The sequence below is a fragment of the Gambusia affinis genome, linkage group LG07 (assembly GCF_019740435.1).
Source record: "Gambusia affinis linkage group LG07, SWU_Gaff_1.0, whole genome shotgun sequence".
In the NCBI taxonomy this organism is placed as follows: domain Eukaryota; kingdom Metazoa; phylum Chordata; class Actinopteri; order Cyprinodontiformes; family Poeciliidae; genus Gambusia; species Gambusia affinis.
In genome coordinates this window covers 3,644,812-3,668,462 of record NC_057874.1, presented here as the reverse complement: position 1 = coordinate 3,668,462, position 23,651 = coordinate 3,644,812, and the positions used below count along the sequence as shown (strand labels likewise).

The 23,651-nt window shown below is 40.2% G+C and overlaps 1 protein-coding gene across 3 annotated transcripts; it reads left to right on the top strand.

The window, feature by feature from the left end:
• The first annotated feature begins 2,216 nt into the window (after positions 1-2,216).
• Positions 2,217-23,187, top strand: lamb3 (laminin subunit beta 3). 3 transcript variants are annotated; one of them, XM_044121451.1, is made up of 24 exons: positions 2,260-2,300; positions 5,006-5,106; positions 5,193-5,301; positions 6,827-6,981; positions 11,528-11,642; positions 11,764-11,837; positions 11,953-12,141; positions 12,820-12,883; positions 12,983-13,173; positions 14,571-14,691; positions 15,481-15,669; positions 15,771-15,926; positions 16,494-16,687; positions 17,386-17,482; positions 17,564-17,939; positions 18,603-18,763; positions 18,888-19,099; positions 19,548-19,754; positions 19,891-20,035; positions 20,126-20,333; positions 20,764-20,905; positions 21,001-21,177; positions 22,279-22,438; positions 22,747-23,187. In XM_044121451.1, exons 3-24 carry the CDS (start codon positions 5,250-5,252, stop codon positions 22,884-22,886), a joined length of 3,525 nt encoding a protein of 1,174 aa, XP_043977386.1. In that variant the 5' UTR covers positions 2,260-2,300; positions 5,006-5,106; positions 5,193-5,249; the 3' UTR covers positions 22,887-23,187. The 3 variants fall into 3 exon arrangements, with proteins under 3 accessions (XP_043977388.1, XP_043977386.1, XP_043977387.1); XM_044121453.1 differs by lacking the exon at positions 5,006-5,106 and having other exon boundaries at positions 2,217-2,300; XM_044121452.1 differs by lacking the exons at positions 2,260-2,300; positions 5,006-5,106 and having other exon boundaries at positions 5,119-5,301.
• Positions 23,188-23,651: the final 464 nt, after the last annotated feature.

Here is a 23,651-nt window from a genome sequence, read left to right as displayed (position 1 = left end):
TTTTATGGGATCTTGTTGTTTGTATACAAACAGGGCCTGTCCACCTGCTAAAGTCTGGATGGGAGTCCTCCACATGGACGTGCTCAGTCAGGGCAAAGGTTGTGTAAACCCCGTCGCCTTGCAGCCGTAAACCCAAAGCCGTCTGTGAACTCTGCTCAGAGTGGCGCTGTAACAGAGTAGACAGGCACACTTTGCTAATATGAGCATGCCACACGTAGCACGCGCGCACACACACAAGTGACTAATGTGAGACAAAGTAGGAAGTGGGGAAGTGTTTGTTCTGAATCACAGCCTTCACACTCACGACTCACAAGACTCTTTAATACCAGTTACCTTTGGCATCTACGGGTCACACCAACTGTTACTTCTTTAACTTTCTATTAAAATTAATTTTCCAGTTTGTTTTTTTTTAATAGATTAATTTAACTGTTTCTTCTTTTCCTCGTTTTTAGGCCAGAATAAAATATGTAGAAAAATGACAAGAAATTGTTTCAACAAGGAGGCCAAATCGAACTGGTCAATTAGTTAAACCAACACCTTAATTTCATTTTGTCCTTGTGTTACATTATAGAAAATTGAAAAAGAATCAGCCAAGATTTCGGGAAGATATTTGGACCTCCAGTTGGTATGGTGTTACCTACAGGAGTTCCTTTTTGTCTTTGTTGTGTTTTTTTTTTTTCTTTCTAGACCTGCTGTTCCATGTTTAGGCTAAAAAGTGCTGTTTTGGCTTAAATTTATTTTTTCCCGTCTTACTGTCTTTAAAGAACAAGCTGGTCTGTCTGGCCACTTCACCGAGAAAGTATGACTGTTGGGTCACATTAATGATGGCCGACTTTCAAGAGGATATTTTCCAGCTTTCACACCCCAGTGCCTTTGAAACTTTTAAGCACTCTTAGAAAGAGAGGCGGGAAATCTTCATGAAGCAGGAGACAAAGTTCAGTCGTCTTGCTGGCCTCCAGTGAAACTATTAGACTGTTCACATTCTGTCGACCTTTATTTATTGTCGAAAAATAAAAGCTTTTCAGGAAGAGGTGGAGAAAGTTTTACAGATCTGTTTGGCTGGAAGCTGCTTGGAGTCAGGCCTTGGTGAGCAGAGAATGTTCAACCCTAAGTCTCTGACTGACGCTGAGCACGTGAGTCACACAGCCTCAGGCCACAGGTCACTCGGCAACAAGCAGCAAGAGGCTTTGCTGGAACCTCCACAATGTTTTTTTATTTATGAAAATGTCACCTACAGCTACGTCATCTTCTACTTAGACATTCTTCCTTCCACCCAGATGGATTACACACACGGCAAGCTGTTATCCCGTACGGTACTGGGAGACGCCTTCGTTTTTTTGTAATCATTGCATGAAACAAACACTAATAATGTGAAATAGGAAAGGTATATTGCTTGATAAAAATGTTACAAATAAATTGCATTGTTTTTTTTATTAATTTTGAGCTTCTGAATCTGTGAAGGAGATCTGTGAAAAAACTAAAACCAACATTGCAGTGGGAAAGGGGCAGTAAGAACTTAGACCGTTTTAATTCCAATGTGCAAATAATCTGTTGGGAAAATGTCTTCTGTTTTCTGCTCATCATGCATTGGGTGTCATTCAAAACATATTTTTTCTCTACTTTCAGGTTTTGGCAGTTAATACATGTCACAATGTGAAAATCCTCAGATAGTGTGTTTCCTGTTGCTGAATTTCGGCCTGCTCCTCCTACAGATCTGCTTCAGCTGAGCCAGATTTATAAGGTCCATTGCGAAAGACGATCTCAGTTCTTTCCAGAACTAATCAGCACCAGGTCTGAGCTGTCTGGGACAATCAGAGATGTAGATTTATTTATTTTTAAAATCATTATTCGTTTTGTTTATTGGCATTTGTTTGTTTTATTTTGGAGCAAATTGTCTGTCTGTTGCTTTTCTCACGTCACGGTTAACTTGCACAGCAGCTAGTGCATTTCTCAAAGCAATTTGTTCGACCTCCAAAACCTTTCTGACAACCCGGAGTCCTGTGTGTGACCCGGTCGAGATGAATTGTTCATCCTTCAAAAGCAAGTGTGAGAGAATGGACTTTAGAAATAATTACACCCCCTCCCTTTCTTTTACTTTATTTAAAGACTTCAATTGACTATACTCTTAAGCTGCACTTCTATTACTTGAACTGAGATGTATTAAACTGCAGTTACAGCAGTTCGCCACCAGTTGGCGCACAGAGCACGGTGAGCACTCCTGACTCAGCTAGCCAACCGCTAGTTAGTGCAGTAACGGCTGGTCAGCTGAGGCGTTCAGTCACTCTTGTCTGTGTTAACAGGTAAATGTCAATTAGCGCTGCTATTTATATAAATTGTCTCGTACAGGGGAAGTGAGCTAGAGCAAAGTAACTAGATATTTCTGTGTAAGTTTTGAATTAGCTTTTTTTTTTTTTGTGCCTATATTGTATATATTTATTGGCGAGCCAACGGCTATTTAGTGCAGTAACGGCTGGTCAGCTGAGGCGTTCACTGTCGCTCTTGTCTGTGTTAGCAGCGTTCAGAGAATAAAAAAACCTGCGAAAAACACACTGCTTGACCATTAAGTGTACAACACGAGTACTAATGTTTATAAAAGTGTCATCATGATCAAGTTCTGACATCAATACATATAAAAAATGGCCTTGTTTTCATCACGGGAGTGCAATCTGGAGCTGTTGTCCAAAACAAAATGTCGTTTCTGGGCATCTATCCATCGTCTATTAGTTTAGTACTCTGCCCCACAACAGCAAAAAATATATTGGTAATCCTTTATTTGAAGGCGTGTTCATATGACTGACATGACACTGTAATAAATGTAACATAACGGTCATGAACATGAAGGAGTCTTCATGAACGTTTAGTGTTGTCATGAAGCGTCATTTGGTAAATAATGACACTTTTAATGCAAGGTTCTATTACAATTTGCATTTAAAGTCCATTAAAAATGTGAACTTTGCATTAAAAGTCTCATTAATTACCGTATGACACTTAATGACAACAGTTGTAAATATTCATGAAGACTCTTTCATGTTCATAACAGGTGTTATGTCATGTTTATTACAGCATCATGTCAGTCTGTTACCGAAATTTCTGGCTGATTCAATTAGAAAGCTGGCTGAACTGTTGCTAGCTTTAGCCTTCAGCATGCTGAGGTGAGGGAATGTTCAGAAGTCTAAACAGTGTGTTTATAAGAATCATTAATATTTGGCCAATTTTGAGTAGCATTTGTGTGAATTCTGCAGAAGCAGCATATTCTCTTGATATTTATTGCAAATCAACTTTTTAACACTCATTCTGTGGGATTTTTGACAGCAGCCACCAAATCAGCATAATATTTTTAAAGTATTCTTACGTTGCAGTATTTTTTATTTTTTCACTATTTCTTAGAATGTTTACAGTTCACCTCAAAATGATTTTCACCCTCCCTTTAAATGAGGTGTCGCTAGGTGTTTATTGTGTCTTCAGTGGCATCTTAACCACTGCAGCGAGAGTTTATTTGGATTGGAGTTGTAGGCGTTTAAGCGAGGTTACATAAGGCTCTGCTTGGTGGAACCAGCTGAGTAGCGGAAAGAGAAAAATCAAAAATTTCCGTAATTCAAAAACGGCCGCAGGTCTGCTTTACTGTAACTGTTCAGAGATGAAGAACCAGACAGTAGCTAAGAAATGAATCAGAGCCAGTGTAGACTGACTGAAGGCATGCCAGCTCCTGTCTGAAGGTGTGTGTTTGTCTGCGTGTTTTAGCATTTCTCACCTTGTTAGCCCCACGAACAAGAGGAAGATTAGAAGAAGTGCTGCTTTGTGGTTACGGCTGAGGTTTAGGACTAAGGTATGGCTTGAGTTTAGGTCAGGATTAGTAAGGCATGTGCTGCTAATGGTTAGGCTACAGAAATGAATGAACAATGAATGGAAGTCATTGTAAAATCCTTATGCAGATAGAAAAACACACTGTGTGCGTGTGTCCGTGTTGAGTCAGAAGTCACACCCTGTACTTTGCCTTAGTCAGTGTGTCTGCGGAGGGTAGAAAACCTGCATCCTGGAGCTACGGCCTTTCTTTGCCCGGGTGACGATCATCAGTGTTAACACACAACCTGACAGCCTGACTGGCTGAGGAAACATCGCCTGCAGCGAAAGTTATATGTCTGTGAAACGATGCTTTGTTTTCACTAAACTTTGTCCTTTCATGACAGAATAAAAAGGACTAAACAGTGCTTTGTCACATGCTTTGTCACATTTTGTACTGTGACGAAATGTCACAGAACAATTGCAGCATTTGTTTTGTAATACTGTCATTTAAAATAAAAGATCAAATTCATCAAAGCAACTAAAAACATTGCAGATTGATATTCTGACACAATCTGGTTATGATCACTCGATGTTGTTCAGGCATAAAGGAATTTTTACTTTTCCACTGAGCAAAAAAGAATCCTAGATATCCTTTCACTACCTTTTCTTCTAAATTCTGATCGTATGAAGTATTAGGTGTAAATAGATGCATCAGAGCAAAACGTTTTATCTAAAACGGCCTGTCTGCTCTCTACAACATCTTTTAGAATCCACAGTAACTGAGCAACAAGCAGATTTATTTCACTTTAAGTTCAGTACAGATATTACTGACTGTCTCTTACGTGATAGCTGTCTGGGTAGAGGCTTGTTTGCATTTGAAAATGAGTCAGTAGAACCTTATCTAAAAGAATCTTTACAAGTGTTTAGATTTTTTGAACAAAAAAAAAAAAATCAAATCCCCAAGAAGTTGTGGATCAGTGTGGAAGTTAAGAAGAAGTTTAGATATCAAGATGAATCCCTGAGGCAATGTCTTAGTAGAAGCTGATAAAACAAATACATCTAAGGGAATGTTTAGTGTTTGTTCTTTCCTCAGGTATGTTGGGTGAGGTTCTTTTTGCTCACAGTTACTAACAGTGATGTGTGAAGCCCAGTTCAGACATGTTTTGGTTCTTCTAAGTGGGTTATTTCTTTTTTCTTCCTGTGTCTGTATGTATGTGTGTAGGCGTGCGTGTGTGTGTGTGTGTGTGTGTGTTTGTTGATTCACGATGAAGGGAGTGGTTGTGAAGGTTGGGACTCTGACACACGCTGTATCACCCCGTTCAGGTGAGCCGGTGTATAAAACAGCAGTCGGACAGCAGCGCGTTCTTTAACACGGACAGAATCTAACCTTTAACGGATCCGATTTCCAGGTGCGCTTCACTCGATCCCCAACAGTCAGAGTTTACTGAGCCTCTTCACGTTTGCTGATGCTCGGCTCTCTCATCTGTTCCAGAATGAGGATCCTTTGGCTTCTAGCTGGTGAGAGCTCTTTGGTTGCTGCTTCCTTTTTTTTGTTTGTTTTGTTTTTTTTTACCCTTGATGTACCTCAATACTTTAGCTTCTTCACCAAAGTTTACACAGTGCATCAAGTTTGACACGTCTGAGCTGACGCCATGTAAAGCTCAACTTAGAGACGGCATGAAAGTGGTTAATGTTGCAACTCTGTTGGAGTTAAGAATTGTCCTAATTAATCGTGATTGAACAATTTTAGTTTCTTCAGATCATTTGCGTCTGTTGCTCAGGTAGCAAAAAAAGTTAATACTAGAAATTTATGATGCTCTGATTGAATAAAACAAATAGATTTTGAATAGTTGAAGAATTGTTTCTCTGTGGATCAAAGCAAGTTGCTGCTGCAGACTGGCTCATCTGTTTGGCATGGTGGGACAGGTATAGACCTGCGGGCTCCTGGGGAGATTCACAGTTAGTAGACGCCTCCTATCCACCCTGAACGGAGGGGTGGGGGCGTGGCGGTCCCCCTCTATCTGTGTACTGAGGCAGTGGTAATGATATGGCTGCTTTTACGGTGTCATACGTGACCTTTGGGGGGGTTACGCTCAGATTTTGTCAGTCGGTTGTCCCTGTCTGCACCTCTGTGTGGTGGGCTCCTGGCAAAAATACAAAATGATTTTGTCAAGATCTTTCTTAGTCATTTTGATCTAGCTTCTCGTCCAAATATCTCAGTACGTTAGAATAAAGAAAAAACTAGCTTGCACGTAACGTTTTAGCGAGATATAAAAGCTTGTTTTCAGTCAATAATTCCTTATTATTGATATTTTTAAAAAGTACCAGTTCCTATCAACAGATTCTTTCTCTTATAACAAGACATTTTTCCCATGAGTCAATTATGCATACAGTAGCTGTGAGGGAACAGTAACGTGAACCCGTAACAGTCGTACAGCTGCAGTGTGGACACATGATGTCACTTCCTGCTTTGTTTTGGAGAAATGAACATGCACGGTTTGAGGAAAGACCAGCAAATAAAAATAAAAAAACAACTTAAAAATATGGGACACCTTCATGCAATTTTTGGAAAGTAACCATGCTGACACGAATGATTAGTGTGGATCAAAATAAAAGAACAGCACCTAATAATATTAATATTAATTCATATCACTAATATTTATTAACAAGAGAGTGATTCTTTATCCAGGCACTATAGAGCTGGATTATTAAAACTTTATTTTATTTATATGTATGCTTCTACATGTATTTACTTACATAGGTACTTTTTAATCCTTTATTTTAATGTGTCTTTTATTATTATTATTATTATTATTATTATTATTATTAATGCTGTTATTTTTTAGTTTTCCTTTCCCGGCTGAATCTTGTGTTTTATACCCTGAGTGTTGCTTGTGAATGAGATGTGGGGTCGTTCAATGTTCCCCATGTGCAAAAACTCAAAAAATATGACGTTTGTAAAAAAAAAAAAAAAAAAAGTGAATCCATACGTCCTAGTTACTGTTCTAAGGAATTCCTGAATGTTCTGCCTGTTTCTTGACAGCGGCGGCGGCGGTGGCGGCTACAGCCCAGAACGACTGCTCTCTGGGAGCATGTTACCCGCCGAGCACTGACCTGCTGCTGGGCCGGTCTCACCAGCTCCGGGCCTCCTCCACCTGCGGCCTCACTGACTCAGAGATCTACTGCACCCCACACCAGGTAACCAGGCGCTCCAGAGCCGTCGTCTTTAACGTTCCCTTCCCCCGACCTTTCTCTGACACAACTTCTTAGCACAAACATCTGGAGTTTACAGTAAAGAGTGGGAAGCAGGAGAGAAAAACAAATCTGAGCAGTTCTTCATGAGAAAATGCTGCTCAAGTAGCTAGCAGTGCTCAGGGTTTGCACTGCAGAGTTCATTTCAGGCAGAGGTCACGGTGGACAGCGATGAGGACGTGGTTTTAGCCACATTACCTGCCCACGGTTTGTGAAGCTGTCTGATTTTTGTGCCAGAGAATTGTGATGAAACTGCATAGTTACACACTGGGCTGTCTGCTGGCTCAGCAGAATCAATCCATAGACTGATGGTTTTGAAATAAGGGTTGGTGTCCAGAGCAGAGGGCATGCAGTGTGCAAGACTCCAGCAAATAGTTTTGCAACTTCGATTTCTCCTCAAAACAGACGGAATAAAGTTTTTTGTCTTCTAGCTTTTGATTACACCTCAAAAATACTAAATATTACCAAGTATTTTCAATCTATTTTCTAGTGTAAATATCTTGTTACACTTTAAATAAGACTAAACTAACTTGCAAGTAAATTTTCAGCTATATATAGAAGTTTGTTTTAAGTCAATAATTTCTTAATGTTGATGAAAAAGTTCTAGTTCCATTGGCAAATAAATTTACTTATAAAAAGATATTTTTTCTTGTCATAAGTGAAATAATCTGCCAATGGAACTAGAACTTTTTCATTAATATTAAGGAATTATTGACTTAAAACAAACTTGTAAGTGAGTTTAGTCTTATTTCAAGTGTATTTAGATATTTGCACTAGAAACTAGACAAAAATTACTTGTTAAGATTTTGTGTTTCTGGAGAGTAGCTTTGTTCTTTCTTTGCAAACAAGTTAAACCGTCTGGAGTTTATGCCTCATATAGCTTAATTGTTGTGTTATGTTTGCATTGTGTTGTCAGAATTTCTTCTGACAATAATCTTTTAAAATAGATGCTCTCTGCACTGCGTTATATTTTAGTGTTATGGGAGTCGAGGAATCATAGAAGTGTCCCAAATTTGAATAAAGCCGCTCAAACTGTGTCTGTACAATAAGGAAGTACAGAGTGGAAGCGTTGCTTTTATTACACAAAAGATTAACGAAGATTAACGAAGTTACATAATAGTTCATTACTCAAGCTGTACTTTTAAAATATTTTGTTAGAATAAGCAGATTGAATTTCATTTTCGTCAATATGAAAGTCATCTAGATGCAAAGGAGCCCCTTTAACAATCATAAAAAAATAACATTTTTGTAACTTTACTGATGTGAAGCTTGTTGTGTATACTCAGAAAGTTTGCTTTTCCAGTTTACTTTAAATGTTTGAACATTATGAAGTCTTTATCTGAGACAGACTTTGAAACTTAGAAGGACATTTTTTTACATCACTGTGATTGTTTCTATAGATTGACCTCCAGCTTTAACTTTAACATCTGATGGTTTCTTTAATTCATTGACTGTTTTATTTGAACACAATCATAAAAAAGAACACTCTTTTTATGCGGTACTTAATCTTTGCATTCCTAAAATCAGCTGTCTTCTAGCATTATGGACTGGTCGCATGTTCTGTTCTGAAACCGTTCAATTTTAAGGTTTCTACCAGACTTCAGACGGCGCCCAATCTCTCCTGTTTCAAGAAATGCTGCATTACATTTTGTAAAGGCTGACCCTAAAAACTGGATGCACGAAAATCAAAATATGACAAAACATTAGAGAACTCCAGATGGACCTCTGAGGGACGCCACAAGTGAGATTTGTAGGTTAAGTTATCTTCAGTAGATGAACCCCAGAGGACACTGTTTGTTAGAGAACTATTTTTAAAATGATTTTTTTTTTTTTTTTGTCTATTAATGGTTAGATAACATTATTTCTATTAACTTTCTGAATTTTCTTAACAGCAGCAGAATTAGTAAAAACTCCCAGAGGATTTTAAGGTCAGTACTGAACCACGACAAAAAGATCAAAGTTTGAAAAATTTGAAATAAATTAGCAAAGAGGAAAATCCATAGCTATTCAAACGTTTAAATTGTTTTTGGAGAACTAGTCCGTTCTTAAGTGTATGCCATCATTGCTTGGAGTCATAAGTAAGTAATTAAGTAACATTTTATTAGTGCAGCACCTTCCACAGATAAAAACCACAAAGTGCTTCACAGAACACAAAAGCAAAGCACATCAAACAAAACATCAAGTTATAATGAGGGGGAAAAAAATCAAATAAAGAAATAAAATCGTAAACTTACAATACAAGGAACTTAAGGAAGTTGCAGTACCTTTATGTTCAATGAACTACAACAAATGCAGTGCAGTTGTTATTTGCTAAAATAAATATGTAGGCTAAATTGAAATGTTTACATAGACTTCATGTTTTTAGGGGTGATAACAGAAAATTATTCATACTTGGGTTTTGCTTTTATTGCAAAAACGTGTCTAACTAAACAGTTACCTATAAATAACTGACACATGGTCACGTGTGTGTGCAGAGGCGTGTGCAGGTTTATGATTTGTTGCTTTGTTTTGTTTGTTTTCTTTAGGCCACAGAAGCAATCTTGCATTTACTGGCATACAAATGCAAATCTTATATCATTAAGTTTTGCTTTGTTTTTCCAGATGTAACCTAAGAAATAATGAATACAATTTGTCAACACAAACATTGCAATCATTTTTCTGCAAAAGCTTCAGAGCATTATGTAATAAAAGGGCTGAGTCTGTTGCATTGTGTAGGATTCACGCCAACTTTTGTAACATGTACATGAAAGTAATTATTGTGGAACAATATTGCTGTAATGTATCTATGATCATATAAAGAAAAATAGAGATTTTGCACGTCTTTTAAAGTAAGTTTTGATAACACCATCGGAGAAGCAACCAAACATTCACAATAGATCCAAAATTTTGGTTGAATCAGTTTATTTTTAGCGTCTTTGCTTGTTAAATTTGTTACGATGCCCTCCAGTCATTTTCAGTGAAAATGTCACCTCACCTCTTTTTATTTATGTTCTGTAACTAAATTGATCTCAGAGTCCACTGTGGACTTTGCACCCTGAATGTAGGCCAAAAGGCACATTTATTCTGCGCAGACAGCTGGCACAAAGTCATTGTAAACACTGTGTATTTACACAAATCTCAGCAGAAAAGGCTCCACGTTGAATTACTTCTCACCTGCATGCAGTTCAAAGTCAAGTCTAAAGTCCCAGTTCTGCTCTAGAGGCAACTGAGGCGGTGAAAGTTACATCTGTACAGAAATAGAATCGCTTTATCACCTGGGATAAGATCACGGTCTGGTTTTTTTATTATCTTTAAAAAGGAACACCGTACGTGAAACTGAGCATGATAATGTGTCTGTAATAATGATGAAAAAAAAGCTTCATCAACTCTCTTATTATGTAGCTGTTATGTAAATCCGCAAGAATTTTTAAAAATTATTATTTGTTTTTGGTTTTATTTTAAAACCTACTGCAAAGTAGCAATAAATCTAAAATATATGATTTAAAGATACACACATTTAACCTTTATATGCATATGTGTCAGTAAGATAGGCAGTTATTCAGAGCCACTTTATTGGACTACAGTGCATACACTGCCACCTGCTGGACAAACAGTGCATCCTCATGTTAAGAAGGAGGGTGAGTGTGACAATCCTGGTCCCTGTTCAACCAGTTCTTATTTCTTCTGCATTATATTTTAAACATGAAGCTCTAATTCTGAACGGTCTGGTCTCTCCTGCATTTGCTTCGGTTCAAATCTAACAAGGATAAAATACGTATAATGTGAAGAAATATTCCAACATCTCTTCACAGCATTTCTGTGACCTGACATCAAGTTTGGATTGTAAGGAATCCAAAACAAAAAACAAAAAAAAAACATCTTGCTGAAAGATTAATGAATAAAGCAACAACAAACCGGGTCTAGATGATGTGGCTCTATGTGCTAACTGAGGGAGGCATAGCGTACCTAAATGCTACTGCAGTGATCTGCAGTGATCATTGTCTGTATAAGTTGCTAGAGCAAGTGTGTTTGCCTCGTGTGTTTGAAGCCAGTAAATGGCTTGAATTTACATCAGTCTGTGTGTATAAACCTAACTGGTCCACAAAAAACCCTTGGAGTTTTCCAGATTATCCTCTCTGACCCTGGTGGCAGCACTGTCAGCAGTGGTTCTAGATGTCCTCCATTCAACAAAGTGTCATTGATCATGAATATTATGAACCCAAACGCCTTTAACTGCAATTTAACTAAAACTTGAAACATCATCTGCAGTGTGATGTTTCAAGTCAAAAGGTGTTTCCCTCTTTTTGACTCAGAGGGACACACTGAATCACAATATCACCTGTTTATCACAATATACTGGTGATATTGCCAAGATGGCTCAGAGTTGATCTGTTTGTGCTGCTCTTGGTTGACGACGTCTCTCTACACTGTGAGTGTGAGAAACCAGAGGCCCCACCGTGTCAGTCAGTGGACCCAGCAGAAGCATTTATCTGTTGTTGTTTTTTTCTCACAGCGGAAGATGAGATGCTGCCCTTGTGACTCTAGGAACCCAAACGGTCAGCTGGCCCACACAATGAAAGAAATCCTCACGACTTCTGGGCCAAACCGGTGGTGGCAGTCCAGTAAAGGTAAAAAATAAGTGAAACATCCTGAGATCGTACTCCCTACTGATCACTGGAAATACTCAGTGCTCCCGTTCATAAAACCATTTGTCATGAAGAACACGAAGGCCTTGTCTTCTTCCCACAGGTGTAAACCCAGTCGTCCTTCAGTTCGACCTCAACAATCTGTTCCAGCTCGATAACCTGGTGCTCAGCTTCAAGGTACGAAGATCCACCCTGAAGTTTTCTAAACAAAAGACACAAGCTGTTTTTTTTGTGTGTGTTTTGTTTTGTTTTAATATGTGGACAGAGAAAGCTTTGACGTGTTTCCCTGCAGGGTCCTCGTCCCAAAGCCCTGCTCATAGAGAGAACTCTGGACAATGGACGGAGATGGCAGCCCGTCCTCTACTTGGCCAAAAACTGCCAGGAAGCTTTCCCTGGGATCCAAACCAACAGCCCCATCAGTCTGGAGCAGATATACTGCCACACACTGCAACCCCATGCTGACCCATACCAGGATGAAACAGTAAGGACAAGCTGTCTCATTATCTACTCTCAAAGGGTGGTCATAACTCAGATCATCCGAGTATAGAACCAGACTGTCTCGCCCCTTGTTTTGAATCCGTTGTCCTTGGTATAAAACCTCTGTGTTGTCTCTACCTGGCAGAGCTTTTCACCCAGGCCTGCTTCATTATTGATTGTCCTACAACCTCTCTGTATTTTGCACAATATATGAATAAACCTGATTATTCATATTATCAGGTTTATTAGTGATTGAGTGTCACTCAAGCACTCATCCAGTGCTTGAGTGACAGTGCTTGGTAAAATAGTTTTTTGTTTTTTTCCTCAACACAGTTCAGGTATTACTTTTAGCTTTTGGGAAGCTGATCAGCTGCTCCCAAAAATACAGAAGCTGCGCATCATAACAACTATCCGAAAGTTAAAAAAAAAATAAAAATAGATAAACAAAAAAGCAAGAGGGTACAACTGTCCGAACATACAACGTTTCAACCACAACCGAAAAAATGTTGAAGTCTGCAAAATTGGAGAATCAGTGAAACAGAGGTGCTCCAGCATGGAGGGATCGGCACAACGCTGGAATTTATTCATATATATATTTCAGGATAAGAATGCTGCCATTTTTCAGCAGAATGACGTCTCTGTGTTCAAGACACATCAAACTAATCCTCCTTGTCATCCCCAGATCGAGTTCAGCCCGTTGAGTCAGTACCTTTATGCTCCAGTTTCCGACAGCCAGAAGATTGAAGGTGTGTGTGTGTGTGAGTGTGTGTGTGAGTGAGTCGTGCTGCTGTTAAACCCTCCGGCTGATGTGTGTGCGGCCTGCTGACTGACTCTTCTGCCCCCAGATAAGGCCGGTCTGACCGGCCTGCGGGTGACGCTGACGGAGCTGGGCGACGTGCCCTTCTACCCGGGCAGATCCTTCAGCAAGTTTTTTGCCCTGAAGGAGATGAGAGTGATGGGAACCTGCATGTGCCACGGACATGCTGACCGCTGCCAGGCACAGGAGTACAACAACCCCGGTACCGACACCATACAGGTAGGAGAGAAAAGCAAGTCATTAATCTGCTTCAGTGTCGTCTGTGTTTCATAAGCGTGATATATAGATATTTTAATATGAATTTATCATCACACTGTAAAACATTTGAGCCACATTTAGTTGTGTCTACTATCTTCTACTCTTGAAGTCAAACAAATTTAGTGAGTTTTAGATTTTTCACCTAAATGTGTGAGTTTGTGAAAGATCAACTTACAACAGTAAGCCGTGTTAACTTTTTATTCATTTTGTCAAACCTCCAAGAGGAAAATAAATGAGAGATTTTAGGTTAGCACTTGAAGGTTAGTTAGGTTAGTTTCAAAAAACTGAAAGAAAAAAAAAAAAAAAGACAGGAGTGGGAACTATTTCCCAGAATGCCTAGTGGCATGTTTTTGTATCCTGTGTTACAGAGATGGAAGTGTGTTACACTGATCTGACTGTTGTGTGTTACTAAGTCAAATGTTTTTTTAATCTAGCTCCTGGTTTGCAGAGCTTGAGGAAAATGTCCTGTTCACACTAATAAACCTTCTAGAGCAAAATTCATTGTGACGTTTAATAAAATTTATTATCAGATCAGAAATTTTGCTCTTGATATTTGAAAATGTAAATATTCAAACGTAAAAAAAGTACTTATTTTTAACTTGATAATGTGAGTGAAAATAACAGAGAAATGTATGAGGGGCCGTTTAGGACAAAAACTATGTTTTGTCCTAAATAGAAATGTGTGCTCTCAGTTTTTTTCTCACATATTGTGAAAAAATGATTTGGTTTAAATTGCAGCATTAAGTAAAAACTCACCATTCAAGATCAAGGACCTTAAGAAAACAATGTTTAGACAACGTGTCTCTTGTTGATAAGTCAACTTAATGAACTCTAATTTCTGAGTTAAAACCGAAAGAATTTTCTTGTTGACTTTAATTGCATTTTTAAGGCAGCAGGTGGACTTTCATTTTCAAGTTAAACCACCTTGAAATGTTTTACAGTGCATAATGTCTTCCTGATTCTCAACTTGATGCTCCTGAGTGCCACAGAAAATTATTTCTGTCTGCAGGCCTCAGCCTTTACAGCGCCCAACTCTGAGTAACTGAAATGTTAAATCTTTCTTTCTTTACATCACACTTAGTCGCCCATATATATTTGTTTTATAAATTGTTATTGTATGTGGTTTTATTTATATTATTAACAATTAACACCTTGGATGGAGTAGCTTGTCAGCTAATAAGCAATTTCTCCTTGGGGATCAATAAGTGATATTTCTTTCTACAGACCTTGACTTTTAGAGTGTAGTTCTAGGTTTTGTACACAACAGCTTATCGCACGTGTGCGTTTCGTTCTTGTCTGACCCAATGAGTGAAGAGTGAACTGTTGACTTCAAGTGTTTATCTGTGTTATCTCGGCAGGTGAATCATGTGTGTGACTGCAGACACAACACCGCCGGTGAGAACTGCGAGCGCTGCGCCGACTTCTACAACGATCTGCCTTGGAGACCCGCAGAGGAAGGGAACACACACACCTGCCAACGTAAAGTTGCTCCCGTATCTTTACACACCGTCTGAAAATTATTTCAAGGAGCTTCTGCCCAACCTTGGTCAGTGTTGTGACAAATAAACTTCAGTCCTGGAGGAAAACTTAAATATATAGTGAGAACCTCCATTTTCTTCACATAAGACTCCCACGTCGTCCGCTGTCATATAGCGCTGTGGAACCCTGTTAGCCAAAGTTCTGACCTTTTGGAAGAGTCACTTTAACGACAGCTGAAAAGTCACTGCTGTTAAGTGTGTCTAGTTACAGTCTAGAAAAATGTTTATTAAAGTGGTGGCCACCAGAGGGCGCCACAGACGGCTTGGAAAGCTGGAGTTCCAAGGAGGATGAGGAGAGGAAAATGAAACAAAAAGAAAAAGTTATTAAATCACAAATTTTAAATCATAGTTTGTTAGCATCAAATTTAATTAGCTATTTCTATTATTATTATAGAATCTGAGTAAAGTTACAAATAATGTGTGAAATGTTATTGGCTCTGCTCGTCTGATTCGCTGCCTGTTAAATTTATAAAGTGAGTTTGCACTTTATACATTTAAATGAAGTAGTTTTTGTCAACTCCTGACATAGAATAAATCAGACTAGACCAGCTTTATTTGACTTCATGAGCTTCTCTACGCCAAGAGACACCTTTAGGACGAGACGCTGTTAGCAAACCTTAATAAAAGTTTTCCTAACAGGGTTACTATTTCAAAGAAACAGGCGTCAAACCCTTACTAATCTCATGAATTTGTGTAACCATAGTTCTGTCCATCTTTGTTCTGTCCTCAGGCTGTGAGTGCAACAACCACGCCCAGCGCTGTCACTTCGACCCAGCAGTGTATGAGGCCAGTGGGCGGAGGAGTGGCGGAGTGTGTGAGGGTTGCATGCACCACACCACAGGGCCCAAGTGTGACCGGTGTGCCCCGGGCTACCAGCCAAACCCCCGGAGTCGGATGGATCGTCCCGATGCGTGCATACGTAAGTGAAGAGGCCGATTTGAAAAGCAATTTTAAAATCCCAGCGCAGCGTGTTAAAAGACAAAGCCGTGTTCGAGACAGTCTGGGTTCTGTTGGCTCCAGGCTGTCCCTGCAATGCGGAGGGGACGGTGAACGGGGCCCAGTGTGAAGACAGCGCCGGCTACTGTCCATGCAAAGCTAATGTGGAGGGCCCTTACTGCGACCGCTGCAGAAAAGGTTTCCACAGCCTGAGCTCGTCTGACCCTCTGGGCTGCAAAAGTGAGTCATCCAACACGCAGAGAAGCAGAAGAAAGGAAGGCAGCTGCATGTCAGACGTTTTATTCCTGTTGAGAGGAACTCTAATCTAACAGTTTAATCTTTACATTTTGTGGAGATTTGAAACTTTATAAGAAATAAAGCCACTCATAAAGAAACTCATAATTAAACACACCTGAACAAAAACTCAACCACTCATCTGCACTTCAGAATCCAAATGATTTTTTTTTGTTTTTACTCCTCCAATACTAAACTCAATAGTCATAATAGAAAAGGTAGAATTTATGCTAATTAGAAATTATACTACTAATAGAAGGTGTGTTACACATAGTGTAGCTTAGGAGTGATAAATCATCTGGTGTTGACATTTTCCACAAAGAAAAAGCTGCTTAGGGCCCCAGAAAGTCTTGGACAGGCCCTGGTCATGGCTTTGACATGTTCTTAAATGGCCGTCCCAGAGCAGCAGGTCTCCCTCTGGCCCTTGTTTCTTTGTAGAGTGGTTTTGTCCGGTGGTGATTCGTTGGCAGTCAGCCGGCTCTCTGTCTCATGTTGGTTTATCCCGCTCTGCAGAATGTTCCTGTTCTCCGGTCGGCTCCCTGTCGATCCTGTGTGACCCTGTGACTGGACAGTGTCCCTGCCGCCCCTTCTTCCACGGCCTGACCTGCGACGCGTGTTCAAAAGGCTACTGGAAGCCGCCTCAGTCAGAGGTCTGCGAACCGTGTGGCTGTGACCCGACCTGGTCAACCAGTGACACCTGTGACCAGGTAAGAAGACCAGTGCAGGTCCATCACTTCAACACAGGCCTGGGATGTCCACTCCATCTGACCAAAAGTGTCAAAACGCTTTTGGAAAAACACGTTTCTTTCTCCCTAAGGCTACAAAATCCACACAAGACAAGAGTTTATTCCACAAAATGACTATTAAAAGACAAATGTTGGTTCTAGACTGCAGTATTCAGACGGAGGCATTTATCCATCTTTCACTTTTTTCCAGACTTGGTTTGAGTTTTTGAAGTGAAAAAATTTTTTCTCTGCCCTCTAAATACGTTTTCACAACCTAACTCAAAGTCTTTCAGATTGGTAGGCCTCCTCACCACCACCCTGACCTTTAGCTCCGTCCACAATGTTCTTTCAGGCTCAAGTCAGGGAACAATTTTAAATGTTTAAAGTTGCAAAACAAAGACGCTGATCAACATCCACATGAAATGTGAAGTACAATGCTAACATCCAAGATGTGTAGCTTGTGCCCCCCCCAAAATGAGCGCAGAGAATGTGGATAGTGCCGGGAAAGTCTTTGCTGTTAAAGGAAGAAATATCTAAATTTGAGAAAATGTGTCATTTCACATTGTTTTAACATTCATGAACGAATCAAAGAAATTGTCCCGTCAGTAGCAGACGTTCAGCGGTTCTCTGAACGTTTTCTGAGCTGTAAGATTTCACACTGTGAGTGTGTTTGGTTGCAGCGGACAGGTCAGTGTCCATGCAGACGAGACTTTGGAGGAAGGACATGCAGTCAGTGCGCAGACGGCTCATACGGAACCCCGCTGTCTGGCTGCCGACGTGAGTCACCTGCTTTCTTTTTTGATATTTCATCCTATTTTTGCTTCTAATCAAAACCTTGTTGCGCGTTTCTGTCTACAGCTTGTCAGTGTGACACAAGGGGAACCCTTCCGGAAGTGTGCAACAGGAAAACTGGACAGTGTCTGTGCCGAGTCGGTGTCACCGGGCCCCGCTGCGAGTCCTGCAGTCGCGGGCACTGTGATTCGTTCCCTGCCTGTGAACTTTGTCCGGACTGCTTCTTCGCTATGGACTCCCAGCGAAGGAACGTCAGCCTCGCTCTGGACAAGCTTTCCTTCAGACTGCCGTCTCTTCCCGGAGGCGGCGGAGATCTCGGGAGCTTCGGGCCGCGCCTTCAGGAGCTTGAGGCCGGCCTCGCCCAGATCAGGAAGTCCGTATCCCGACCGCCCAAGACTGTCACACAGCTGGAAGATGCTCTGTTCCTGCTCAACAAACTGGGGTGAGGAGCGGCTGAAATAGTATTATATGATTACATGTTCCAATTATGTAGGGAGGTGTACCAATCTGATATCAATATCTGTATCTTCCCGATATTGAAAATGAATTCAAGATTTGGTATCGGTGGCGATGTACCCAATCCATAAGGACTGATCTATTCAGTCTAGTTCTATGCTTTGTGCTCTGAGTGACATCATGCTTTATTATTTATTTTACATTATATTTAGAATTTCTCATTTCACTTTCTGGACCATTTGAAAGAAGGTTTGTTGCAGTTTATATTTTCACCTTTGACCAAGATCGTCAGCCTGTTGTTTCAGTCGGTTTCAGTTTCTTTATTATTTATTTTCCATTGGCTGTTTTACTCCTAACTGCACTGGCTGAACAAATTAAAGCTGCTGTTGTGAAGCTGTTGGTGTGTTTAAGTGTGCTTTACTGGTGCAGAGTCATCAAAACATTTTTAATTTTGTACATTCATGTCTGTGATTTTCTTAAAAAATGTAAAAAAAAAAATTAAAAAAAGAAGAAGAAGAAACCTTTTCAGGCAATTCAGCACTTTTTTATCGGATCGATACCAGCAAATATTTTAAATTGTATCAGTATGATGAATGAAAAAATCAAGTCTTTTCCTTCCCCTAACGGATCATTTTCTGTTTTGTTTCAGGGAAGACTTGAAGAAGGTCAATGGAGGTCTTCCTCCTCCAGTCAGAGATCCTGGTTTGGAAGCGGAGCTGGATAAACTGCGGGATCTGCTGAATAACATCTCTGCAATTTATCAAGCCAAGAAAGATTCCACGGGGATCGTCATCGACCCCGACGATGCAGGTGGGCTCAACCTCCGTCTTTTAGCTTTAATAAGAGCAACCAGAAGAGGATATCATCTACAAAATGTTTCACTTTGCCGGTGTTGGGACAAATTGTGAACCTGTTTTCCAACCTTTGCACACAGAACGTCTTGATGTCATCAAGAACGCGTACAATGAGTCGACAGTTGCGGCTAAGAAAGTGAATTCGACTGAGAACACGATAAAGGAGGTGAGAGACATCCGGGAGAAGATGGAGGACATTCAGAATCAAGTGCAGCCAAACAACACCAGAGACCTGAGCCAGCTGAAAAACAACATGGCCTCCCAGCCAGACCTCACTCCTGCTGCTAAGCAGGTAACCGTCATGGCCGATCAAACGAGAGTCACCTACTGCATTTAAGCTAGCAAAGAAAAAAAATCTTGTTTCAAAAAAGAAATTAATTATTGGTCTTTTAATGTACTTTTAATGTTGTATTAAAAAAAATGAAAAAACATCTGGAAACTGTGCCAATATATTTTTATCCGATTAATCGTCAGAATAATCGATTAATAAAATAATTGAGCTGCAGCGGCTAGAAACAAGAAAGCAATTCTTCTTTGAAAAAGCCATTAATTGCTGTTTACATTCAGATCTTTTAAATTTGTGTCAAAGAAAAAAGGGAAAAATCTGGAAAATGGACCAATTTCTTTTGTCCGATTAATCGATCAATCGTCAGAATAATCGATTAGTAAAATAACGCTGGCTGCAGCCCTACCTTCGATCGGACGTGAGTCATACCAGATTTATGGCGTCCTCTCTCCAGGTGTGTGGCAGTGCTCGGTCCGAGCCCTGCACCCCTCTGCAGTGTGAGGGGGACGCTCTGTGTCCAGCGGAGGGAAGCCCGCTCTGCCAGAATGGGACGCAGTGCGTTGGTGCGCTGCCTTTAAGCAAAAGGGCCGACGCCGACGTTACGGATGTGAAGGACCGTCTGGCAAACCTCAGTCTGAAGATCACCAAGGCTGCAGAGATGGTTCGCACTCTGTCCTCATCACCGCAGATTTTTATTGTTCATTGATTTACAGATTCCATCTTTTTTATTATTATTATTATTATTATTTTTTTTTAGATTTTCTCTTCAATTCATTTTGTTGTTCTTTTCTCTGCAGCTTCAGAACGCACAGGAAAAAACAAACACGGTGAGGGAAGTAGCGAAAGACCTGTCAAACAAGACTACGACAGCCAGAGATCGGCTGGAGGACGACCTGAAGGACACGCGCAACATAGTTCAAAACCTCAAGGACTTTCTGACGGGTACAAATCCTTCTAGGTCGCAGTGACTGCTGGGATTGACGTCACAAAGTGGAAATTCACTCAAACGTTTCAACTTTTCTGTGCGTCTAGATCCATCTTCCAACCTCACCCAGGTTCAGGAGATAAGCGAGTGGATCATGAACGCCAGCCTGCCGGTCAGTCTGCCCGCCCTGGAGAAGAAGCTGGAGGAGCTGAAAAATCTGGCTGCAAGTCTGCCGAACACCGAGAACGTTCTGAAGGAGGCCAAGCCCCATCTGGACACAGCCAGGAAGATGCTGCAGGAGGCGGAGGCGGCCAGGTCAGGACGAACATTTAACACTGGGACCGGGAGACATTTTAAATATCTGGTGGAAAAAAAAAAAAAAAAAAAAAGAGAAACAACTAAAATTGTCTCCAGAAACAAAACTGCTCCTTTTAAAGAGGCTAGCTCATCCAGTCTTTGGTAGAAAGAGAGAAAAACAATCAAGCAAATTATTGTGCTTGTTCTCATTTACAATGTGATTAATTTATTTATTTTTTTATTGCCACAGGCTCACAATCAGTCATTGGTCAGATTGATGACAAAAAAACCACATTAATAAATCCTTACCTCTGAATCCAGAAACTGGTTGGATCCAACTAAATTCTCTAGAGTTGCACAGATAGAAGAGGACATTGTAACTCAATCCAAATCAACATGTCATGAACGTGTGAATGAGAGAAAATCTGTTTATGCGACACACTAACAGGGTCAAGGCGCTGGAACACAAGGACAATGTGGACAAACTCCTGAAAGACTTGGATGCAGGGAACAGCTCCCTCTCTGACTTGGAAAGAAAACTGGAGGACACCTTGGACGTCATCAGAAGCGTCAATGACAACCTGACACAGGTAGGAAGTGCTCTAGCGTTTGTCAATAACCCTGTTATTTCAATGAAGTGGAAGGAACCTGCTGAGATTTGCTAACCCCTCTGCTGTGGACGAAGGCGGAAGACAGGCTGAAGCCAGCAGAGAAGGCGCTGACCGACACAGAAGCGCTGACGACTCCGATGAAGGACCAGCTGGAGGAGCTGAAGAAGCTGCTGGAGGACGCAAAGCAGAAAGCTCCTGAAGCTCTGCAGACTGCAGGGAAGGCTGAGGAGGAGGCAGCTGCAGCTCAACCGGTGAGATCTGGAGAACACAACTTCACACTGAGAATCGGAGCGTGTTGACCGAAGCCGGTTATTCCCATGTGACTGTTCTAGTCCTCCATGTTTCCTTAGCTCTGCTGCATTTCTTTAGTCTCATAAAGAGAATGATAAAAGTGAACCATCCACAGACAGGTTTCTAAACCTGGAAATAAAAATGATGTTGTCAGAGTTCTTCTGCGTCTGGCATTAGGACTCTATGGGGAAAACACCGTCCCCTGCAGGACGCCTTGTTTCTTAAGTCGCTGAGGCTTCTTCTTCCTCGTCGTTCTGTCCATAAAAAAGTAGATTTCCTCCCCAAGAGAGTGTTTATAAATACATCTGCTGTTCATATTCCATCGCTAACAAGGACTTAAAAAGCCAAAAAAAAAGAAAATAATAGAATAAAATAAAAATCTGATGTTTTTGTCCAAATATCTTTCATATCAGTCCAATTCATCCCTAACTAGTCAGGCAGTATAGTCATATCCAGATCCAGCTGCTCAGAGTTAAACTCTGTCCTAATTAGATTATAGAAAAACCAAAGTCAGTTGCTAATCTAATGCTAGTTGGTAAAAAGTTATCTAAGAAACGACAACTAGCTATTTTTTTTCTGCTGAGCAAGCAGGTGGTTACAGTGGAAAGAAAAGACTCCCCTTAACAGGAAGAAGCCGCTAACAGAATCAGTTGTTTTTTGAGTGGATGAGAATAGTCACCAGCTGACGAGGCAGAACAGTGGCACGAAATCCATAAAGATTGGAGTTACACAGAGCTAACGTACAATTCCTACTATAAAACATACCAATGTGATTCCATCTATTTTTTTATTGCATGCTACGTTTTGCCACAGGAAGGTAACTGGGAGTGTAAGTACAAGTGCGGTCCGAGAGACAAAATGTAGACCAAGTAAACGTTAGACATATTAAGTCTAGATTCTGATGCTGTCAATATAGAATGATATAGAGCTGCAAATCAGTGGGAAGTCAGGTGTGTTCAGGGGGTTTGAGTCTCAGCAGCACAATGTTCTGTTAGACCCGCCAACACGGGTGTGTATATATGTGCATGTACTCACGCTGACGGCTGTGTGTGTACTTTCAGATTCTAAAGAGTTTGGAGGAGCAGCTCGATCGTCTGAAAAACAAGACGGGCCCTGGAGCTCCTGGAGAGACGACTCCTCTGGCAGAGAAGGTGGAGAAGCTGAAGGAGAAAGCTAAAACTCTGACCAACATCACACTCAATATGACAGGTGCTCTCGAAGGTAATGCAGGAACGCTGCTTTATCAATATGTTGTCTAAAATCATGACAAACCTTTGACCTTTTTTTTTTATTGAATTGCACTTTTGTTTTTAGATGCTGACTGACGGTCCAAATGTTTTTGCTCTTTTTTTCTTTTTCCTGTGCTATTTGTCCATCATAATGTCATGAATAGGAAATAGAAAAGTCAACTACTTAATGACAGACAGTATGTTAGTTAGACATTTTCAGGGGGGACCTGGGTGTAAGATGGCGTCTGAGACACTTGGAGTGTTTTCTGATGGACGTTGGTTTTCCCATCCCCTCTCCAGGAAAAGCAGACTCCCTGAGAGGACTGCAGGACGAGATCATCCAGCAGTCTGCCAAGCTTGCAGGACTTGACACCAAGCTGAAGGACATCTTGCAAACGATCCGAAAAAGAGCCGACGAACTCCGCAGCTGTTCGGCCTAAATCACATATGCAGTGTTCCACCCCTTATTGCATCATTAAAACCCTGCCCTAACTTTTTTATAAGTATATATATATATATTTGCACTCTTTGCATAGCACTTTTTCAACAAAATCATTTTTATTCTGAGATATAGTAATCTGTGTTTCACTCTACACTCTCCTCCACCGTTAGCATGTGGTACAACTGTTCTACTTTTCAAACAGGAACAAAAGGGTCACTGATAATGTACGATATTTATTTTTTTATTGATTTGTATCTGCTGATTGTGCACTTTTAAAATAAATTCTTGTTTACTGGTAAGTGTGTGTGAGAGTTGTCTAGAGTTTGATTTCCTTGATTGTTTTTAAATTATTCCAAGGTTATTAAAGTTAACTAAAACTGACAAAATAACAAAAACTAAAATTGAGAAAATATTTTCATAAACTGAAATAAATTTTTTAAAAACGGCAAGTAAGGGGAAAAAACTATGACTATGTTGTGAGTTTATAAGGCTGAAACATACTGAAAGTATAGATATAATATCTTATGAATATATTTTTTTAGCCTTTCAAAGTCGTCTTTTTTTTAAAATGGTATTGTTGAGTATTCATTACTCAATTGATGCAAAAACAATACTTTGACCTTTTTGAATTCTGTACCTAAAAATTAGCCAAAGTAAAAACAAACTAAAATTACTAATAAAAACTAAACTAAAACTATTCAATTTTTAAATAAAAATGAGCAAACACACCCTCAAAATGAATTAAAACTACCAGAAGTAGAAA